At 45.7% G+C, this 23,402-nt stretch overlaps 1 protein-coding gene and 1 non-coding gene across 2 annotated transcripts in view; both read right to left on the minus strand.

The window, feature by feature from the left end:
* Window positions 1-23,402, minus strand: part of LOC137340214 (catenin alpha-3-like) — a 1,497,032-nt gene that overhangs the window by 128,868 nt on the left and 1,344,762 nt on the right. The window contains exons 14-15 of the mRNA XM_068002618.1: window positions 14,775-14,867; window positions 6,953-7,134 (exon numbers count right to left, since the gene is read on the minus strand). Of these exons, the coding sequence (XP_067858719.1) occupies window positions 6,953-7,134; window positions 14,775-14,867 (275 nt within the window). The remainder of the gene's footprint in view (window positions 1-6,952; window positions 7,135-14,774; window positions 14,868-23,402) is intronic.
* LOC137340403 (U6 spliceosomal RNA) lies at window positions 16,003-16,109 on the minus strand. The gene has a single exon (XR_010966796.1). It is a non-coding gene; the product is annotated as a U6 spliceosomal RNA (small nuclear RNA).

Genomic DNA, 23,402 nt, shown 5'->3' on the forward strand with positions numbered 1-23,402 from the left:
TAGGAGGATAGAGCAGATGAATGCGAGGCTGGAGAGATGGTGCAGGAGGGAGGGCTTTAGATTGCTGGGGCATTGGGACCCGTAGTGCCGTGGACTTGGCTCTGGCTGTACTCCCCAGAGGAACCATCGCCCTCACCGGTTAGGGCACTCAGGGGACTCCTGTACTACCTCCCAGGTCCTCCTTGTCTATTTGGGGCCTTGTGTGAGGTGGGACCTGTACAAGCTGGAGGGGTTGCACCTCAACAGGGCCGGGACCAATGTCGTCGCGGGAGGTTTGCTAGTGCTGTTGGGAAGGGTTTAAACTAGCTTGGATGGGAACCTGAGCGTAGATATAGAAGGGAGAGAAGCAGAGCTGGAAATGGAAGGCAGAAAATTAGTAAGCGAATTTGGAAGGCAGAGGAAACAAAGGCTAGAAAATAGACAACAAAGGAGTTTGGCAGTGCTTAATGGTATATACCTCAATGCAAGGAGTCTAGTGAACAAGGCAGATGAGCAGTGGGCACAGATAGACACGTGGAAGTATGATATCATAGCTCTTACTGAAACATGACTTAAAGAAGGGCAGGAATGGCAGTTCAACAGTCCTGCTACAGGGTTTTCAGACGAGATACAGAGGGGGATAAAAAAGGAGCGGCGGTGGGGGGGGTCGCAATATTGGTTATAAAAACAATTACAACCGTGAGGAGGGATGACATATTAGAAAGATCATCAAATGAAGCCATATGAATTGAACTGAAGAACAAAAAAGGGGCATTCACACTACTGGGAGTGTACTATAGACCCCCAAACAGCCAGAGGGAGATAGAAGAGCAAATATGTAGGCACATTTCTGAGAAGCGTGAAAACAAGAGGGCAGTAATAGTAGGGGATTTCAACTACCCTAATATTAACTGGGATACAAACAGTGTGAAGGGGATAGAGGGCACAGAATTCTTAAAATGCATTCAGGAGAACAGTTTTAGTCAGTACAGAGCAAGCCTGACAAGAGGGGGGGCAATTCTGAACTTAGTTTTAGAGAGTGCAGGTGGAAGGGGTAACAGTGGGAGAGCATTTGCTGATGGTGATCATAATCCAGTTAGATTTAGCATAGTTATAGAAAAGGGCAAAGATAGACCAGGAGTAAAAGTTTTCATTTGGGGAAAGGCCAATTTTACTAAGCTGAGATGTGATTCAGCAAAAGTGGACTGGAAACAGCTACTTGAAGGTAAATCAGTGTCAGAGCAGTGGGAGGCATTCAAGGGGGAGATTCAAGGGGTTCAGAGTAAACACGTTCCCACAAGGAAAAAGGGTGGGACTGCCAAATCTAGAGCCCCCTGGATGACAAGAAGCAGAGAGGGTAAGATAAGGCAAAAAAGGAAAGCTTATGTCAGACACCGAGAACTCAATACTACAGAAAACCTAGAGGAGTATAGAAAGTGCAGGGGTGAAAATAAAAAGGAAATTAGGACAGCAAAATATTGGCAAGTAAAATTAAGGAAAACCCAAAGATGTTTTATAAATACTTAAAGAGCGAGAGGATAACTGAGGAAAGAGTAGGGCCTATTAGAGACCAAAAAGGGAACCTGTGTGTGGAGGCGGAAGATGTGGGTATGGTTCCGAATGAATACTTTGCGTCGGTTTTCATAAAAGAGAGGGACAATGCAGACATTTAAAAAAATTCGTTCATGGGATGTGGGCGTCGCTGGCGAGGCCGGCATTTATTGCCCATCCCTAATTGCCCTTGAGAAGGTGGTGGTGAGCCGCCTTCTTGAACCGCTGCAGTCCGTGTGGTGAAGGTTCTCCCACAGTGCTGTTAGGAAGGGAGTTCCAGGATTTTGACCCAGCGACGATGAAGGAACGGCGATATATTTCCAAGTCGGGATGGTGTGTGACTTGGAGGGGAACGTGCAGGTGGTGTTGTTCCCATGTACCTGCTGTTCTTGTCCTTCGAGGTGGTAGAGGTCGCGGGTTTGGGAGGTGCTGTCAAAGAAGCCTTGGCGAGTTGCTGCAGTGCATCCTGTGGATGGTACACACTGCAGCCACGGTGCGCCGGTGATGAAGGGAGTGAATGTTTAAGGTGGTGGATGGGGTGCCAATCAAGCGGGCTGCTTTGTCCTGGATGGTGTCGAGCTTCTTGAGTGTTGTTGGAGCTGCACTCATCCAGGCAAGTGGAGAGTATTCCATCACACTCCTGACTTGTGCCTTGTAGATGGTGGAAAGGCTTTGGGGAGTCAGGAGGTGAGTCACTCACCGCAGAATACACAGCCTCTGACCTGCTCTTGTGGCCACAGTATTTATATGGCTGGTCCAGTTAAGCTTCTGGTCAATGGTGACCCCCAGAATGTTGATGGTGGGGGATTTGGCGATGGTAATGCCGTTGAATGTCAAGGGGAGGTGGTTAGACTCTCTCTTGTTGGAGATGGTCATTGCCTGGCACTTGTCTGGCGCGAATGTTACTTGCCACTTATCAGCCCAAGCCTGGATGTTGTCCAGGTCTTGCTGCTTGCGGGCTCAGACTGCTTCATTATCTGAGGGGTTGCGAATGGAACTGAACACTGTGCAATCATCAGCGAACATCCCCATTTCTGACCTTACGATGGAGGGAAGGTCATTGATGAAGCAACTGAAGATGGTTGGGCCTAGGACACTGCCTTGAGGAACTCCTGCAGCAATGTCCTGGGGCTGAGATGATTGGCCTCCAACAACCACTACCATCTTCCTTTGTGCTAGGTATGACTCCAGCCACTGGAGAGTTTTCCCCCTGATTCCCATCGACTTCAATTTTACTCGGGCTCCTTGGTGCCACACTCGGTCAAATGCTGCCTTGATGTCAAGGGCAGTCACTCTCACTTCACCTCTGGAATTCAGCTCTTTTGTCCATGTTTGGACCAAGTCTGTAATGAGGTCTGGAGCCGAGTGGTCCTGGCGGAACCCAAACTGAGCATCGGTGAGCAGGTTATTGGTGAGTAAGTGCCGCTTGATAGCACTGTCGATGACACCTTCCATCACTTTGCTGATGATTGAGAGTAGACTGATGGGGCGGTAATTGGCTGTATTGGATTTGTCCTGCTTTTTGTGGACAGGACATACTTGGGCAATTTTCCACATTGTCAGGTAGATGCCAGTGTTGTAGCTGTACTGGAACAGATTGGCTAGAGGCGCAGATAGTTCTGGAACACAAGTCTTCAGCACTACAGCTGGGATGTTGTCGGGGCCCATAGCCTTTGCTGTATCCAGTGCACTCAGCCGTTTCTTGATATCACGTGGAGTGAATCGAATTGGCTGAAGACTGGCTTCTGTGATGGTGGGATATCGGGAGGAGGCCGAGATGGATCATCCACTTGGCACTTCTGGCTGAAGATGGTTGCACACGCTTCAGCCTTGTCTTTTGCACTCACGTGCTGGACTCCACCATCATTGAGGATGGGGATGTTTACAGAGCCTCCTCCTCCCGTTAGTTGTTTAATTGTCCACCACCATTCACGACTGGATGTGGCAGGACTGCAGAGCTTTGATCTGATCCGTTGGTTGTGGAATCGCTTAGCTCTGTCTATAGCATGAAGTCAAGGAAGGGGAGTGTGAAATATTGGATGGGATAAACATAGTGAGGGAGGAAATATTAAGTGGTTGAACATCTTTGAACGTAGATAAATCACCAAGCCTGGATGAGATGTATCCCAGGCAGTTAAGAGAAGCATGTGAGCAAATAGCGGAGGCTCTGACCATCATTTTCCGATCCACTCTGACTACAGGCGTGGTGCCGGAGGATTGGAGGGCTGCTAACATTGTACCGTTGTTTAAAAAGGGAGAAAGGGATAGACCTAATAATTACAGGCCAGTCAGTCTAACCTCGGTGGTGGGCAAATTATAGGAAAAAATTATTGGAATACTGAGGGACAGTATTAATCGTCATTCTGAAAGGCATGGATTAATCAAGGACAGCCATAGGGACATAGGAAGATAGGAACAGGAGTAGGCCATTCAGCCCCTTGAGCCCGCTCTGCCATTTGATAAGATCATGGCTGATCTGTGATCTAACTCCATATACCTGCCTTTGGCCCATATCCCTTAATACCTTTGGTTGGCAAAAAGCTATCTATCTCAGATTTAAATTTAGCAATTGAGCTAGTATCAATTGTCGTTTGCGGAAGAGAGTTCCAAACTTCTACCACCCTTTGTGTGTAGAAATGTTTTCTAATCTCACTCCTGAAAGGTCTGGCTCTAATTTTTAGACTGTGCCCCCTTCTCCTAGAATCCCCAACCAGCGGAAATAGTTTCTCTCTATCCACCCTATCTGTTCCCCTTAATATCTTATAAACTTCGATCTGATCACCCCTTAACCTTCGAAACTCCAGAGAATACAACCCCAATTTGTGTAATCTTTCCTTGTAACTCAACCCTTGAAGTCCGGGTATCATTCTAGTAAACCTACACTGCACTCCCTCCAAGGCCAATATGTCCTTCCGAAGGTGCGGTGCCCAGAACTGCTCACAGTACTCCAGGTGCGGTCTAACCAGGGTTTTGTATAGCTGCAGCATAACTTCTGCCCCCTTGTACTCTCGTCCTCTAAATATAAAGGCCAGCATTCCATTAGCATTATTGATTATTTTCTGCACCTGTTCATGACACTTCAATGATCTATGTACCTGAACCCCTGAGTCCCTTTGGACATCCACTGTTTTTAACTTTTTACCATTTAGAAAGTACCCTGTTCTATCCTTTTTTGGTCCAAAGTGGATTACCTCACATTTGCCTACATTGAATTCCATTTGCCACAGTTTTGCCCATTCACCTAATCTATCAATATCCCTTTGCAATTTGATGTTTTCATCTACACTGCTTACAATGCCACCAATCTTTGTGTCATCGGCAAACTTAGATATGAGACTTTCTATGCCTTCATCTAAATCGTTAATAAATATTGTGAATAATTGAGGCCCCAAAACAGATCCCTGTGGGACTCCACTAGTCACATCCTGCCAATGTGAGTACCGACCCATTATCCCTACTCTCTGTCGCCTTTCGCTCAGCCAACTTCCTAACCAAGTCCGTACTTTTCCCTCGATTCCATGGGCTTCTATCTTAGCTAACAGTCTCTTATGTGGGTCCTTATCAAATGCCTTCTGGAAGTCCATATACATAACATCCATTGACATTCCCCTGTCCACTACTTTTATCACCTCTTCAAAAAATTCAATCCGGTTTTTCAGGCACGACCTACCTTTCACAAATCCATGCTGGCTCTCTCTGATTAACTGAAAATTCTCAAGGTGTTCAATCACCCTATCCTTAATTTATAGACTCCCCACAAATGTTAGGCTAACTGGTCTATAATTCCCTGGTTTCCCTCTCTCTCCTTTCTTAAAAAGCAGAGGGACAGTTCCTGAATCTAGAGCACTTTGAAAGGTTATAGTTAGGACATCTGCAATGTGCTCACTTACTTCCTTTAAAACCCTGGGATAGAAACCATCTGGTCCTGGGGATTTGTCATTCTTTAGTGCTATTATTTTCTTCATTACTGTTGTTTTACTTATGTTAATTTTATTGAGTCCCTGTCCCCGATTCAATATTAGTTTTCTTGGATGGATTGCATGGATTTGTTAAGGGAAGGTCGTGTCTGACTAACTTAATTGAATTTTTTGAGGAGGTAACAAGGAGGGTCGATGAGGTTAGTGCAAGTCTTTTGACAAGGTTCCACATGGAAGACTGGTCAGAAAAGTAAAAGCCCATGGGATCCGAGGGAAAGTGGCAAGTTGGACCCAAAATTGGCTCAGTGGCAGGAAGCAAAGGATAATGGTCGACGGGTGTTTTTGTGACTGGAAGGCTGTTTCCAGTGTGGTTCCATGGGGCTCAGTACTAGGTCACTTGCTTTTTGTGGTATATATCAATGATTTCGACTTAAATGTAGGGGCATGATTAAGAAGTTTGCAGATAGTACAAAAATTGGCTGTATGGTTGATAGTGAGGAGGAAAGCTGTAGACTGCAGGAAGGTATCAATGGACTAGTCAGATGGGCAGAAAAGTGGCAAATAGAATTCCATCCGCGAAGTGTGAGGTAATGTATTGGGGGAGGGCAAACAAGGCAAAGGAGGATGGTAGGTTACTGAGAAGAGTAGAGAAACAAAGGGACTTTGGAGAGCATGTCCCCTCAAATCCTTCTCCCAATTCCTTTAAATCTGTGCCTCCTGGTTATAGAGCTCTCTGCTAAGACTATGGTTTAAAGTAATCGGTAGAAGGATTGGAGGGAGCTGAGCAGAAACTTTTTCACCGAGAGGGTGGTGGGGTCTGGAACCCACTGCCTGAAAAGGTGGTAGATTCAGAAACCCTCATCGCATTTAAAAATTACTTTGATATGCACTTGAAGTGCCGTAACCTACAAGGCAATGGACCAAGAGCTGGAAAGTGGAATTAGGCTGGATAGCTCTTTTTTGGCTGGCACAGACACAATGGGCCGAATGGCCTCCTTCTGTGCCGTAAATTTTTATGATTCTATGTCAGCCGTGGCTCAGTGGTAGCACTCTAGCCTCTGAGTCAGAAGATTATGGGCTCAAACCCCACTCCAGGCTGATACTTCAGTGCAGGATTGAGGGAGAGCTGCATTGTTGTTTTTTGGATAAAACATTAAACAGTGGCCCTGTCTGCCTGATTAGTTGGATGCAAAGATCCCATGGCATTATTCAAATGAGTTCTCCCTGGTGTCCTGGCCAACATTTATCCCTCAACTAACAATCACCAAAACAGATTATCTGGTCATTATCTCGTTGCTGTTTGTGGGACCTTGCTGTGCAAATTGACTGCTGCGTTTCCTACATTACAACAGTGACTACACTTCAAGTGTAATTCAATGGCTGCGAAGAGTTTTGGGATGTGAAAGGTGCAGGTTCTTTCTGTAAAAGTCCTGCTGTTATTATTAACTGCCTGTGTACTTGCGGTGTGTATAAATGTTCAATTGTCTACAGGGCACTTTAATTACCTGGTGAAATCAGTCATCTCCATCATGATCATGCACATCTTCTTGGCGAGTACAATGATGTCGTTACTGGTCTCATCCCAGATCTCAATCTCTGCATCCAGCCTGCTCTTAACTTTCCTGAAATCAGCAACCTGTTCAGCAATCTTGGCCTTTTCCTCTTCAGGTAGTTCAGTCATTTTACTCTGAAACACAACAGCAAGGAAAGTGTAACTAAGGCTGGATTTTTGGCATGGGTGATTTTCACTCTCTGCTATTAACATAGCTGTAAAACTTTTTAGATGGCCTTCTTACATTTCCTACATTACAACAGAGACTGCACTTCAAAAGTACTTCATTGGCTGTAAAGCGCTTTGGGACATCCTGCGGTTGTGAAAGACTTCCTTTTTTCCCCTTGCTGCTCTCTTGCGATTCATCTCTCCTTTTTTTTTACTACTTTCTTTCCTCAGTTGCCTTTTGTATAGATCCCAATCCTCACTACTTTTAGGCTCCTCCTCTCTCTAAAGTATTTCTGCTTTTTATTATGTATGTTCCGTCTACCCTCCTCATTTATTCCACATCAATCTAGATCTTGTAATGTTTTACAGTTTCTTTCCTCCTCCTGTACATTAGCCTTGCATGCCGTCATCCTCCTGTTCCATCTTTTATTTTGACAAGACTCTCCTAGTTCTAACGCTGCTTTCCCAAAGTCATGTCCCCTCACATGATAGTTTTTGGCCTTAACTTTGACAACAGTGCCAAATCCACCAGTACAATGACCATTAAGATCCCAGGCACTCAACGACCTCCCGCTTACTAACCAGCTTTATTTAGAATTTAAAGTACAGAACAGGCCATTCGGCCCAACTGGTCTATGCTAGTGTTTATGCTCCACATGAGCCTCCTCCCACCCTACTTCATCTAACCCTACCTGCATATCCCTTTATTCCTTTCTCCCTGATGTGTTTATCTAGCTTCCCCTTAAATGCATCTATGCTATTCATCTCAACCACTCCATGTGGTAGCAAGTTCCACATTCTCACCACTCTCTGGGTAAAGAAGTTTCTCCTGAATTCCCTATTGGATTTATTGGTGACTATCTTATATTTATGACCTTTAGTTTTGGACTCCCCACAAGTGGAAACATCTAGCGGATTGCTAAACATCAAACCCAACACAGCCTCGGTTTCAGTTGCCTGTCTATTGAGTGAGGAAACCTCTGACTGCCTCAGGAAATTTGTTTGCATCTTCACCATCCTTCTGGTTGTCCCTGATCTGTCTGTTCAGCCTCCAGGATGTTGAATCATGTAATGATGAGCCCTCTTATATCCCAAAAACGATCCACTCTCCCTGCCAACCTCATGCTGCTGTCCCAGAGCAATTGCCAATTAATAATTTGCTGCCCCTTTCTGGAGATCTCTTAGCTCAAGGACCAATGAATCTGCCAAAAAAGTCGATTACAGGTTAGCCCAGGTCAGTAAGAAAAACACGCCCCAGTGTGTGAAATGGGGCACTCTGTAAAACATCTCAATAAATCTATCAAATATACAATCATTCCAAGATTTAACTAGAAATACGTTTTGATCCGTATTGGAGCAACACTGCTTAATATAAGGCTTTCATTTAGTTTTCCTGGTAAAATGAACACTTGCTTTGGCTCACATTATTTTGCCCAATAGTACAGTAAAACCTTTATGTGAAAGTGAACGAGCAGTCAGATTGTCAAAATCATGACAAGTTGGGGCAATTTTCAACTTCAATGGAAGCAAAATCTGAGGGGTTCTATAACGGGTGGGCAGCAAAGTTGAAAATGATTCCCCCGCCACTATTAATCTAGACCAAGGGGGTCCAACCTGTGACTCACAAGCCCTGACAATTCAGACTTTGAAGCACTTCAAGGCTGTATGAATAGGGCTCAGGGGTCTTGGGTTCACTTTCTAATGCGCTGGTTTATCCAGTTTGAATTTCGTGGCTCTGGTTTTGGTGCTGTTGCCTCATTGGGGGATAAATCCTGAATCAGAACTCCGAGAGCTGTTAGTATCAGCAACTTGTGATATGGGCAAATGAACAGGAACACATGTCGAAACTTTCTGTGGGGCCCCGAGCCTCCGTGATACTCACCTACGTTACTATGGGGAAGGAAAGTTTGGACGTCCTAATCTAGACAATGGGCCAGACCTTGCTGGAGTGGGGCATCTCGTGACGTGCCCCTTAGACTTTTAACCTCAACCTTCAGCTCAAAAATTTTTCGCGCCACAAATTGCTGGAAGTGCGAGCTGATAATGACATGGCGGGAGTAACGGGGGTACCTTAATGAACGACGGGACCAACAGTCTATCTCCTTAACTAATGAGATTTAAGGAATGAGAAACAAACAGGGATGGCGGAGAAGGAGGGTGAAATAATGTCAAATCAGGTACAGAAAGAGAAATAAAGATTGGATTAAGAGAGAAAGAAAGAAAGGAAAAGTAAGAAAAACATTAAAAAATTTCTATCAACAATTTACTACCTGCAGGAATGAGACTCCACAGTTTAAACTGTTCCCTTTCTGGGCCGGAGAGGTTGAGTGGCATTGTAGGAACATAAATCTTCTCATTAAAAGTGTAGTTACACTGTTAAGCAGCAGCCCTTACTTTCTGCGGTGTGTTTAATTTGTATTTACTGTGCCAATGCAGTAATCTCTTGAAGCTCATGGGGAAGTTGAGGGCGAGATGCCGTTTTCGAGAGGCTAACGGGGGAGTGGAGCAAATCGGCCAGCAACTTGTGGCGATTCGCCATTCCCCGGGTATCTCTTCCTCGCCACAAGTTGCTGGTTGACTTCCAGATTAATAGTGGTGAGCGCCATTAAACTCGCTGTTGTTTTGGCAGCAAAATCTGGGCCAATTCCTCAGTATACCCACTGAAAGAACGTAGGGCTTTACAAAAGGAAACAATTGCTTCATTGCTTAGAAAAAAATGCTTAGAGCTTATCGGCTTTAAATGAGAATGAACCATTTAAAGAAAGTGCAGGTTAAAGAAAAGTTAACAGCTATTAAGTGCATTATAGCCTCGAAGTGACTCTTTTGTGCCCTAAATGGGAATTTATTGCACCAAATTTTGGCGCAACTCAATTTCTAGGCCTTCAAGTTCAATCCCCAATCTGCACTGATAGCTGATCTCAGCTGGCCCAGCTGTAGGGCCTCTTTGGACCTCAGTGATCCTGGGTTTGGGAAGAGGGAATAAGAAAAGAAAATTCTCATCCCCCAGTGGTGCCTGTGTGGATGTTAGGCGAGGACGGGACAGGTCTCAGCTAAGATGCTTCCTGCCGTCAAAGAGCTTTGGTTCAGAGTCAAACATCAACGATGGCCACTTGGGCGGGGTGCCAGAGTGTCCACTGTCCACGGAGTAAGGAGGCAACACCTTCAGGAGCGGAGGGGGTGGAGAGAAAATTGCGGAGGATAAAATAAAATAAAATGCCAATTGTTGGTGTCACAATAATTTCAAACTTTTCCACTATATAAAGAACTTGCATTTATAATCGCACCTTTCACAACTGTAAGATATCCCAAAGCTCTTCACAACCAATGAAGTGTAGTTACTGCTGTAATTTAGGGAAATACAGCAGCCAATTTGCACACAGCAAAGTCTCACAAACAGCTATGAGATAAATGACCAGATCATCTCTTTCTTTGGTTGAAGGATATATATTGGCCAGGTCACAGGGGAAGACTCCCCTGCTCTTCTTTGGATAGTGGCCATAGGATCTTTTAAGTCCACCTGGGAGGGCAGAGAGGGTCTCGGTTTAACGCTCATCTGAAAGACGGCACCTCTGACAGTGTAGCACTCCCTCAGTACTGTACTGGGGTGTCAGCCTAGATTATGTGCTCAAGTCTCTGGAGTGGGACTTGAACCCACAACCTTCTGACTCAGAGGCGAGGCCAAGGCTGACTCTTTTAGATACATTATTTTGGTATTAGTTTTTTTCTATTCTAGTCATTTTGCGTTTAATCGTTATAGTCCAAACCCTATAATTGCAATCATCAATGCCAGTCAGTTAATCTCTTGGTAGTTCCAAAGATCCATAATATAACATTCAGAACTTATAATAGTTGATTGAATACGATAACTCTGGCTCAGTGCTCCTGAAGTGCACACATCAAAACTAAGTACTGCCACTTATTCAAGAACTCTTGCTTTAAGCAAGATTTAGCCAACTGCTTCATTTTTCATCTCATTTCTAATTCACTGCTAATCATGTAATCTTTCCACCATTAGATATTCAGTTTAACTCTGAATAAGCTCCTTAAATTAACACGAGTTAATTAGATACAAAGCATCCAAACTCAAAAATGTAATTATTGATAACATGACCATTAAACGACTCCTCAAATTCCAACTGGCGACATCACCATAATATTAATTGACTCTATTACTCTAACCAGTCCAAGGGGTACAAACTAATGAATTGCTTAATGTTAACAGGCTTTGGGGAAAACAGTCTCTTAGAATATTGACCACATTTTGTATAGGTGCCTTACCCCCACCTCACACTATCCCACCCCCACCCCATCCCACTCCCACCCCACACTTCTATGAACACACTTTGCTGTAAAAAAATCATTCTTTTTTCCAAATCCTTTCTGTAGAAAAATAGTCAAAGAAATCCTCGAACATGACACATGATAACTTGGGCTCTTGACACCCACAGCCATTCCCCACCTCTGTAGCTTTCTTGTTACTGAGAGCAGAACTACACAGTGTTCTAGATGGGGTCTGACCAACATCTTATACAGTTGTTACTACTGTTATTACTACTACCACTAACTACCGCCACCTGGATTTACTCTTTACATCTTATCTACAATATTCTAACTGGCTCACTCTGGCTGTTTCCATTTTTGTCCATACACAGAGGTGAGACATCAGTACCTAGCCTCTCATTGGCTCATGTTATTTGATTATTATTACAGACTCTCTTTAATATCACTACTCTTTCCTATCAGTTTTCCCGTTTTATATTTTCTCAATTTCTTTGGCTTCTCTAACAATGACAAACATTTTGAGAACCTTCCGGGCCGGATTTTAACTCGAAGCGCGTTTCCGGTGATTGGCAGAGGCAGTAGGGTTTTAAACGCCAGGGCCTCGTTTAAAGGCCGCCAGTTCACTTCCAGCCCAGAACGGGTGTGAAGAGGGTGCAGAGCGGTCGCTGGTAGGTAAAGATTGGGCAGCTCTTGGCCACCTGCTAGCTTCCAGTTAAGTAGTGGGAGATGGGGGTGGTTTGGGAGGGTCTCGCGAGAGGGAAGCAAGGGGGTGCAGCACAGAGCTGGGGAGGTTGCGAGCTGCCATGCGGAGCCCGGAGGAACAGGACTCACCTGTAGGATCTCTTCTATCTTCAGACCAACTGCTGACCTGCTTCTGCCGAGATTTAAAGCCGGGGAGACTTCCCGCTCAAACCCCGGTTAAAACTGGATTGGGGTCCCATTGACATAAAAGACCCCCAATTTATATAAACTCTGACCGCCTCAACCGCCTGCAAAACCCTGCAGATAACAAATGGTCAGAAATGGCCAGGAACTGAGTGGCTAAGCAACCTGCTTGCTTTTAACTGCCCGCATGCCCAGTTTCTTTGCTGGGCGGGTAGGGGTGAAAATCAACCCCTCGTGCTTTTCTTCCCCGTGTTTCATTTCTATTTATTTCAATTCGTAAATCTGTCCCAAAAAGCTTATTGTTCTCTTGGACCCAACTATCCAATTAGCCCCAGTCCCCCGCTCTTTCCCCATAGTCCTGCAAAATTTTCCTTTTCAAGTATTTATCCAATTCTCTTTTGAAAGTTATTATTGAATCTGCTTCCACCAATCTTTCAGGCAGTGCATTCCAGATTATAATAACTCGCTGTGTAAAAATAATTCTCCTCATCTCCCCCTTGGTTCTTTTGCCAAGTAAGGCCAGGTTCATTCTCTGGTCCAGTTTATTCCAAATGGTTCAATCTGGATGCTTTCAGACATACCAATATGCACAGAAGTGTCTCATCAATCAATGATTCAGCCTCTCAATTGTTGATCAATTGATATTCAGTGACCAGTGCGTGTCAGTTTGACTCTGCAGTAGCACTCTCACTTCTGGGTCGGAGGTCAGGGTTTAAGTCCCACTCCAGTACAATGTTGAGAGATTGCGGTATGGTCAGAAGTACCAACTTTTGGATGAGAAGCTAAACCTGCTCAGGGCGATGTAAAAAAAAATCCCATTGTAATATCTGAAGAAGAGCAGGGCATTTTGTCCAGTGTTAAACACCATCATTGCTCTTTGTGGGACCTTGCTGTGTGCAAATTAACTGTTGTATTTGCCTACACAACAACAGTGAAGATGCTTCAAAGGTAATTAATTGGCTGTAAAACACTTTGGGATGTCCTGAGGACATGAAGGGTGCTATCTAAATGTCGGTTCTTTCATTCCCCTGTGTAACTAACTATCATTATAGCAATCTCTTTACATTTGTACTATCTCCCATTACTATTATAACCCAACACCTTATTCGCTATTACCAAAACACAGCTGTTGGTTTGATAAGCTTATGCACAAGTAGAAACATTGCCCTGAAGTTTCCTCCGCATTCATGCACATAATCTGGGCGCAAACCAATGACGTGGCATAAAAGATCACGGGAATTTGGGTGTAACTGCAATATGCCCAAGTCTCCTCGAACTTTTACAGCCGTCCATCAAACCCTCCATCCCAACAAATCTCCGCCCACAAGACTGGCCACACCCCCAACTCTCAAAAGCGAGGATCCTCCAATCGCCCTTGTTCGAGGATCTCTCAACAAGTCATTATTCTGGTCTTTTATTTGCAATTTTTTTAAGAGCGTTTTTTTGAATGTATCCTCACTGAGACATGCTCTGTATTATCCGTTTCTTCAAATGCATTTTTATGGCCAAGTATAAGTCACATTAAAAATTGAAAAGCGTTCCCGATTGCAGGTTCTTAAACACACTGTGCCTGATGTACATGAAAGGTGGTTAAATGAGTTGAAACTTTAAATTTTAAGACTCAAAGAAGAAATATATGATGTGGGTTCAGCGTTGCCTTGAGCCCTGATTGTTTATGCTGGTTTATGTCTATTTTAAGTTCGGGCATATTCTAATGAGTTTGGGAGGATGTTCGAGTATAACTTGACATCGGCAAAATGGGGGCAACGTTGGGCGCATTTTCAGGTCTCACTTCCAGGCTGTGCCCACGGAGAAAATTCCAGGCCTTTATTTGGACATTTGAGCCCCACAGACACGCGCGTGGGATGGGCGTGGGGCCGTTTTAACCCCTGGGCCTCATCACCATATTCGAAGATGGACTCCCGCCCCAATCCGGGGGGAGTGATGAGGAGGCTGGGGGGAGGGAGCTGGATTTCGGGCAGTAGCTGGGGATCCAAGGGATTGGTCCCAGGCACTAAGGTAAGTCATCGGGGGGTGAGTGGGGGATGGGGGAGTTCGGGAGGCAATCGAAGCCAAGAGTGTGGGTGGGGGAAAGAGAGCTCAAGGTTTCTTTGTGGGTCCTGGCTTTTCCCCTCTCCCCCAGCGTGGCCCGGGCTAAAATAACGTCAGGGTTCGAATGACATCATCGGATCTAACTGTTGAATATTAATGAGGCCCTCGCCTGCCTGTGGCGGGTGGGTGTGCGGAGGTAAGTCCTCCACCTCTACTTTAATCCCCCTCACCCCTCCGCACGCCCCGATCTCGTCCGGCCGGCGGGGGGGTGGGGGGGGGGGTTAAAATCGGGGCTTAGGATATTCATTCAATTATGGATTCATGCAAATAGTGTTTAATGTTACAGTCTCACTGTAGCCACAGGTTAAAGTTCATCCATTACTCCCTACCCTGTCGGTTTTCCCCTCTGTCTGAACACTGGTGCGACTTCGAGCATCATGATCTTCCTCAAGGTCAGATACATCTTCAAGTTCTTCAGGTGTCTGGGAATAAAGTAACAGGAAGTTCCCGTTAAAAGACTGTTTTAAACACAAACTTTTAGAGAGCAGCATTTTAGTACATTCACTGCCAATTCATTTCTCAATTGATTCTGAATTATTACATATACAACAATATTTGTGATCTTCAACGTGAGATAAAAATCTTATTTTAAACGACTGCAAACAGGTAAGGTCTACCTGTCTGAGACAGATTTCAGGAAAATTCAGTGAGGTAGCTTCAAGTAAGGAAAAATGAATTTCAATGCGTAACTTCACAAGAATTAAAATATCTGTAACTAAAGCTAGATCCAACTGAAATGTAGGCTGAAGTCTCAAGTAACCCTTTAAAACTTTAACTGTTGGATTTTAATATTCATTGTAAACCAGTTTCTGTATCCAGATTATTTACTGGTATAGAAGTATATCGCTGGCTGCTAAGTATAATATAGTTTTGGAGAGATGGTTAGGGGCAGGAGGACCATGTCTGGAAAATGCACAGGTAAAGAGTTAGGTCAGAGACCAGGAACTATTTCCTTTCACAGGGAGTCATCGCCCTCTGGAACAATCTTCCCCGACACTGGCTCATTACAGTCCTTTCAGATGGAACTTGACAGGCCCCCTGAGGGGAGAGAACATGACTTGTTATGTGTCATGGGTAATCGTGCTCTCCTGGAGTTTATTTGATTACCTCAGGGAGTCAGAGCAGAGTTTCTTTCTCTTTTATTGTCTCTCCCTAGGAGACAGCTTTACTAGGGGATTGGGGGAGGGGGGCTGGTGAGGGTGATGTACGAGGTTACACCACCTACTGGATAAGACGAGCTTCTCATGTGTCTGAATCCACCTGCCACTTCATCCACTTACATTGTGGAGGGTTTTTGGATGTATTTTTAATTACTTTCCAGCCCTTTTGTTTTTGTAATACTTTTTCACCGCCTCTTTCATCCACCAGTTTTCACATTTTCCTCACTTTTTAAACTGTTTGTAGGCCACTAAACCAACTATCAGGCTCCCTGTTTTAAAAACTGGTACTCCTGAATCTTGACTTCTACCTGTGATTCTGTTCCCTCCCGCTCGGGAATCGAACCCTGGCCACGGGCCTACAGGGACTGAATCTTAATCACTAGACCTCCAGAGACCTGTGCATGTGGAACGCTTCATGAATTTGCAGGTTATCCTTGAGCATGGACCATACTGATCTTTATACCGTTCCAATTTTAGTATTTATACTCCCCAAGTGAGCAGTAAAACACAAACCGCCCAATGTGGGGCTCGAACGCACCATCCTGAGATTAAGAGTCTCATGCTCTCCTGACTACCCCTCCTCTCTTCAATTTGTCCAGTCTATAAAGGATTCATCTACCGTCCAGTATAAGTTTCCAGTTCTGGTGAAGGGTCTACACTTGAAATGATCCTACAACTCCGGCCTCTTGTGCATCCCCCACTCCTTTCCTCCCACCATTGGCGGCCGTGCCTTCAGCCGTCTAGGCCCTGAGCTCTGGAATTCCATCCCTCAACCCCTTCTCCTCTCCACATATCTCTCTTCCTTTCAAGACCTTCCTTAAAACCTAACTCTTTGACCAAATTTTTTTGGTCACCTCTCCTAATATCTCCTTCTTTGGCTCGGTGTCAATTTTTGTCTAATTACGTTCCTGTACAGCATCTTGTGATGTTTTCCTACATTAAAGGCGCCATATAAATGCAGTTTGTTGTTGGTGTTAAACAGTCTTTCCTTTTTTCAGGTGCTGATGGACCTTCTGTTTATCTCCAACATTCGCAGTCTTTTTTTTCTCCGATTGTGGCTGCCATCGTTCTTTCAGAGGAAAGACAGACCGAACATGAGATGTTCGGAGGAATGTGACGGCAACTTGTTCCAGTTAAGGAAAATCTCTGGTGCCAAAGCAAGACATTTCATACATGTGTCTGGCTGATACCAGGCGTACTTAAAGTCCCAGTAATGTTGTACCCATGGGACATTACATAGACTTGCCTTTAATGATTGCTGGATACAACGGGGGTGAGATCGGTCTTGGGCTGTAGCACAAAATGGCTGATAGTGAATCGGTGACCCGTTTTACACTCCGCCCATTGAAATCAATGGGAAAGACAATCGGGCTAGCTGAAAAATGAGCTGTCAATTCGCTATTGCCTGTTTTGTGCCCAAGACCAATTTCACCCCTGGTGAATTACGTGCCATTGTAAAACTTGTCTTTTTCCTTATACCAGCATTCATATTATATGCTGTTGTCCTAGGCTTCAATCAGAATTACAAGTAAGAGAAGGGTCATTAGCTCAGTTAAGCCATATCCGTGCCCGCTGTGCATAATTTTTGGGCTTGACCTGGCAAAGCCATGTTCTTTTGATCCTACGGTTGTGTATCAGTGGTGGCTTCCTCTGTGATTTCCTTCTGTGTGGTTGCAGTACCACTGGCAGAAAGTAACTTTCACCTAAGCGCAAGGGGATGGAGTGATCATTGGCACTCCCCGATGGAGGAGTCACAAGGTGGTAAGTGCCAAGAGCAGTCACTTTGCCTTGGGAGAGATGGAACCAGGGCTCTCTGACATCATGGACAAGCTGCTGGCTTTGGTCCAACATCCTCCCCCTTACGTCTTCTCCTTAGCCCACTAGTGCCTCACATCTGCTCATGACTGTTAGCCCACTTCACTCCCATAGGGTCAGAGAAACCTTGTGGTCATGTGCATCCTTTTCGAGGGAGTGTGTTGGTTGCCATTCCCTCTATGTTGTACTGCACTGCAGCTGTGCCTCAATCCAGCATTATGTGGATATCAGCAGTCAGAGATCTATTGATTTCAGGGTTGATTCCATGACCCCACATTGTGTGGATATCAGCAGTCAGAGATCTATTGATTTGGGGGAGTGGGGGGGGTGATTCAATGATCTGGTGAGAGACGGGCGCGAGGCAGTTGAAAATCCCTGGGGATGAGCCTGGCGGCTCTTCACTGCACTGCTTCCAGCACCTGAATGTCTCCCTTTTTATGCAGTGACCAGAAAGGGGCATAGTACTGAAGGTGGGGTCTGAGCGGAGCACGGGACCGTTTGACCATGACCTCCTCTGTCTTGTACTCTACAGTTTTGGCTATGTAGTTCCACATTCTATTGGCTTTGTTGTTTGCTGCACTGCATCAGTTGGACATAATGAGCATTGAATCTACTAAGACACTCAGATCTCTTTCAACTCCATCCTTAGCTATTTCAACACCATTTATGAAGTGCATCTGCTTCCCATTTTTCCTTCCCATGTGCACTAGTTTACACATGTCTGCATTAAATGTCACCTCCCATTACTCTGCTCATTCACTCGTGAATACTTGGAAATAGAGCTGAAACTCCCAGAACCTCCTGCTCATTCATATACATCAGGCAATGGGATAAGAACTGTGCATGTCTGCGTACTGCAACTTCCCATAGATCACCGTCACAATCAATGAGCTTCTCCATCAACCTTACAGGTATTGACCGGGCTGGTCAAAGTCATCAACCAAAATGTAAGTAAGCTAAAAATATGATCAACAGAAAGATACTCTGATAGTCAAGCTGCAGGTTTCATTATCTGACTGATTGTAACTAAGACCAGTTATCACAAGCTTTGCACAGCCTGGCATCACTTAAGCGCAGGACAAATAAATCTATTCTCTTGATATATGTTCGAAATGAAGCTTTGAAATAACAGGTACTGACATAGTGAGGCTCCTATGGAGCAGCTGGTCAGAAATAAACCATGCTGAAAATGACCACATCTTACCATAGTTCACATTGCAGGTTGTGATGTGAATCACTGGTGCCCAAAGCCCACTTGTGAAGAGGGTAAGGTTCAAGATAGGCGGTGCAGGACGAGAAGAGGACTTGGGAATAGGTTTCAATGACATCAACGGAAAGGAGAATCCAGTGAGATATATAACGGGCGGCTGATCTTAAATTTAGAGCGAGGCCATTCAGAAATGAGGAAGCACTTTTTCACGCATGGAGTAGTGTAAATGTGGAACTCCCTCCCCCAAAAGCCTGTGGATGCTGGGGATCAATTGGAGCTTTCAAGACTGAGATCAATAGATTTTTGTTAGGTTAGGGTATCAAGGGATTATGGATCAAAGGGGTGTAAATGGAGTTAAGATACAGATCAACCAAGATCTAATTGAATGGTGGTGCAGGCTCAAGGGGCTGAATGGCCTACCCCTGTTCCTAATGTTCCTATGATCTGCCACCGCCCCGCATTGAAAGTTAAAATCTATCCGCCGGTTTATTCCACGAGTCAGGAAGATCTCTTAAGTCGCAAGTATTAAATCATGAGTAGTGCTAATAAGGATGAAGCATTAAATTATTTGGGTCACTCTGCCCCCAAATCATACTCTTTTTATAAGGGGCTAAAAGGGTTAAATTATGAGGACAGGTTGCATAGACTAGGCTTGTATTCCCTTGAGTAAAAGATTTAGGGGTGATCTAATTGAGGTGTTTAAGATAATTAAAGGAGTTGATAGGGTAAATAGGGAGAAACTATTTCCTCTGGTGGGAGAATCCAGAACAAGGGGTCATAACCTTAAAATTAGGGTTAGGCCATTCAGGGGTGATGTCAGAAAGCACTTCTTCATACAAAGGTGTTGGCCAGGGGCTGCAGTAACCTGAGACATCAACTGCTGACACACAGGCAAGAGCAACTTTTGAACTGAAGTAACCTGAGTTCAGTCGCTGGCCTGAGCTGGCTGGAACCGGTTTGAATTAGCCAAGTTTTGTGAAAGACAAAGGAGATGTGATAAGACACAAGTCCTTATTTAGAAAAGGAGTAATGAGGTGATGCTACCTAAGTCCTTGGGACAGAGCCAATGAGGAGAAGACACAGACTAGGCGAGCAAGCCTAAACCAACGGGAGAGAGAGACAGCACAGCTTGAAGAGATAAGATTCGGAATAAGAATGAAGAATCTGGGGCGTGGAGCCAGAGCGAAGACTCCGGAGACCAACCATCGCGGAAGTGGAAGAACCTACGTCAGGGACATAGAGACGATGTCGAGAGAGAGAGAGAACGGAACGCCTGGCCAGCGTCAGCTCTCCTTTTCGGGTATTATCCTTTATATTCTGTGACCACTCAGGGAGTGTCAGAGAAACCTAGTGGGTGTGCGTTTAGATCCTAGTTTGGGTATAAAACTGTATAACCTGGTGCAAATTGCATGTCTATATCTAACCAGGCGTATAAGCTATATGTATATGATCTAACGGCGTGAATAAAGCGAATTGAGAGTTAAGAGAGAATTGACTCTTCTCCTCTTTGTACTAAGCCAATAACAATAACCGGTAACCTCCGGTCAACAAAGGGGAGTGGAAATCTGGAACTCTCTCCCTCAAAAAGCTGTTGAGGCTGGGGGACAATTGAAAATTTCAAAACTGAGATTGATCGATTTTTGTTGGGTAAGGGTATTAAAGGATATGGAACCAAGGCAGGTAGATGGAGTTAAGATTCAGATTAGCCATGATCTAATTGAATGGCGGAACAGGCTCGAGGGGCTGAATGGCCTATACAGCTACAAAAATTTAGCTTTATTACTCCAGACAGAGATGAACAAATAGAACGTGTTGTTAAATTGACTGTCAGCAGCTGTGTGAAAAGACATGGTCCTTTTACTCCTTCAGTCCCGCTGAGGTTTCCTAAATCTGGTACTTTCTCTGTAAAGTGCTTGACTACAACATCCAGCAGGCAAAGTGCGTGATTCATGGTTTGCACAATTCTCCACCAATTAAAATTAAGGAAAGCGGTGACCTTTTCCCCCAAATTCCAGAGTGAGCTCCCATTGCAGGTCGGGCTAAAGTGGAAAATTCAGCCGAATGCATCTTCATTAAAATGATTTGCCAAGGCACCTGCTGTATACTTAAAAATAATTAAATAAGAACAGTTAAAAGGGAAACAGCCAACAGACTGCAGGAAGAATCTATCTATCTCAGTTGTCTATGATGCCAGCATGTGGATCGACCTTCGACCTTAATTTATACTCGTTTATCTTCCAGTACTGTAACCTGTACCCACCCTATTGTGTGTTTGTCTAACCCACCGTAAGTACAAATACAGTTATTATTAAAGTAAAGAAAGACTTGAATTTGTACAATGCCTTTCATGTCCAGATGATGGCCCCGATATTACCAGGGAGGCGGGATGGCAGCGGGGGGGGGGTGACTGGGCGCGTGGGTAGCCCGCCCAGTGAAATCTGTCCGTTCCCCACGTGATTGCGGGTAAATTGACGCCACTTACCGTGGCTTCCGGGTTTCCCGTCGTCAACCTGCGCAGCGGGCGGACTGCGCACCCGCATCACAGGCTGTCAGCTGGAGGAGCTCTATTTAAAGGGGCAGTCCCCCAATGCTGCTCCTGCAGCAAAGAAACAAAGTATAGAATGGAGCAGACCAGGGGAAAGGCTGCTCCCAGATTTACTGATGCCTCACTCCCAGTCCGACTGGATGGGGTGAGGAGGCATATTTTGTATCCAGCGGACGGGAGGAAGTGGCATGGGCCTCTGCCACCAAGAAGGCCTGGCTCGAGGTGGCAGAGGAGGTCACCAGCAGCAGCAACGTCTCCCACACATGGATCCAGTGCAGGAAGCGCTTCAATGACCTAACTAGGTCAGCCAAAGTGAGTACACTTACTCATTCTCCTACACTCCATCTTCCACATCACCGCCCCCACCCCACAATTCCTTCTGCACTGCCAACACTACTCTATCACATCACTCCTCACACCCACTGAAACCTCATCCTCAACTTACCTGCACTCACTCACCTCCCCAGTACTCACCCCACCGCTACCACTCAACCCAATCCTCATACAATGTCATGTCTCTGTCTCATACCCTCTCATGCATCTCTTTCACGGTCAGCCGCACCTAAACTAATGCATTCAGCGGTTGGCCACGTCACCATCCCTCACTCACGCCTCTCTACTTATAGGAGAAGAGAGCCCAGAATGCACGGGAGACGGAGAGGGCTGGAGGGGGGCTGCAACATCAGGTCGTCCTCACGGATGTGGAGCAGGAGGCTCTTGAACTAAGCCGCACCCTCGAGTGCCTGTCCGTCGGGGACGCCGAGACTGGCACCCGACAAACGGCTGGTGACAGAACTTTAACATTCAGCACTCACAATAGCAAATGATGTTAACAAGCCTTGCCATCTTCAGCACCTCAACATCTGTCATCATCCTTAATATTGCCTTCTGTTCTCTTTCAGGGCCTTCAGCGACCGCCGTTATGGCGGAGGGCGATTCCTCAGAGGACCTGCCGGCCACTAAGGGGGCACTGTCACATCTGAGCGAGCCATCCACCAGCGCAGATACACACACCTCGGTGGGTCCCTGTCCTCACTTAGTTGGGGTCGCATGTGGTGAGTCACCACACACATGTGAGCATGAGCAGACACTGGTGACAGGGGCAGCTGTGGAGAGTCCGCGTCGGTGGGAGCACTCTACTCCAGGCTCTGCTCAGCTGGACACAGATGCTGAACCCTGGGGGCCATCTATGAAAAGGAGAATGATCGAGGGGCAGCAGCACATTTACAAGGTGCTGGAACAGGGGCCACGCACACACTCCACAATCGCATAGAGGATGGAGGAGTCCAACTCCTGTATGAGTGGAATGGTGGCACAGGTACAGGAGGGGATCTCTGAGATACTGTCACAGGGACGTGAGAGCATCTCTGAGATAGTGTCACGGGTAAGTGTGGGAATGTCTGCGATGGAGGGAGGGCTAGCCTCCATGGAGCTTCAAGCACGGCTCACCAATGAGTCCATTGAGGCCCTGACAATGGCCCTTTGGACTCAGGGTGAACAACATTCTGCCGCCTTGAACAGGCAGGCAGATACTCTAGCACTGGCCTTACAAGACTTCACACATTCCTCCAAACTGTCGTCCAGCAGGGTGGTAGGAGTGATGTGGGCCTGGCCCAGGAGAGAGAAGATGGCGAAAGGGGACATGGAAGTGGGGACGCCACTCAAAATGCTCTCACGTCTCACCCGTTGCTCCCCTCTCAACCAGTACCCGCAATGCTGCCCCCTCTCCAGGTGGCCGAGTCTGCCCCTGCACAGGTGCAGGTGGAGCAGTCTTTGGAGGGGCCCTCACGGGCATTGAAACCCAGAGGGAGTAGGCTCAAAGCATTTAATCGGTCAGGGCATGAACAAGAGCAACCTGCCACTACCTCTGCTGCAGCCACAGGGGAAGCACCATGTAGGAGTACTCGTAAGCGTAAGGCAAAGGTTTTGTGAGCACAAAGGGGATGCACAAGGGTGTTTGACGGTTTGTCATGTTTTTTAATTATATTTGATTTTTGTTAACAGCTCATTAAATATTATTATTGTCACCACTACTGCCAAATCTTGGCCATTCTTGACTGGCTTGTGTAATAAGTCCCTTTCATGAGGTTCACCATGAACACCCACACTTGATGCCACCCATTGGGTCACCCTACAGTGGGTGTATGTGTAGTTACATAACTATTTTGTGCAGGTGCCTGTGGCGCAGCGCTGTGTTGTGGAGCTCCACGTGGCAGAGGTGGACGGC

Source organism: Heptranchias perlo, chromosome 21, assembly GCF_035084215.1.
Source record: "Heptranchias perlo isolate sHepPer1 chromosome 21, sHepPer1.hap1, whole genome shotgun sequence".
Lineage (NCBI taxonomy): Eukaryota > Metazoa > Chordata > Chondrichthyes > Hexanchiformes > Hexanchidae > Heptranchias > Heptranchias perlo.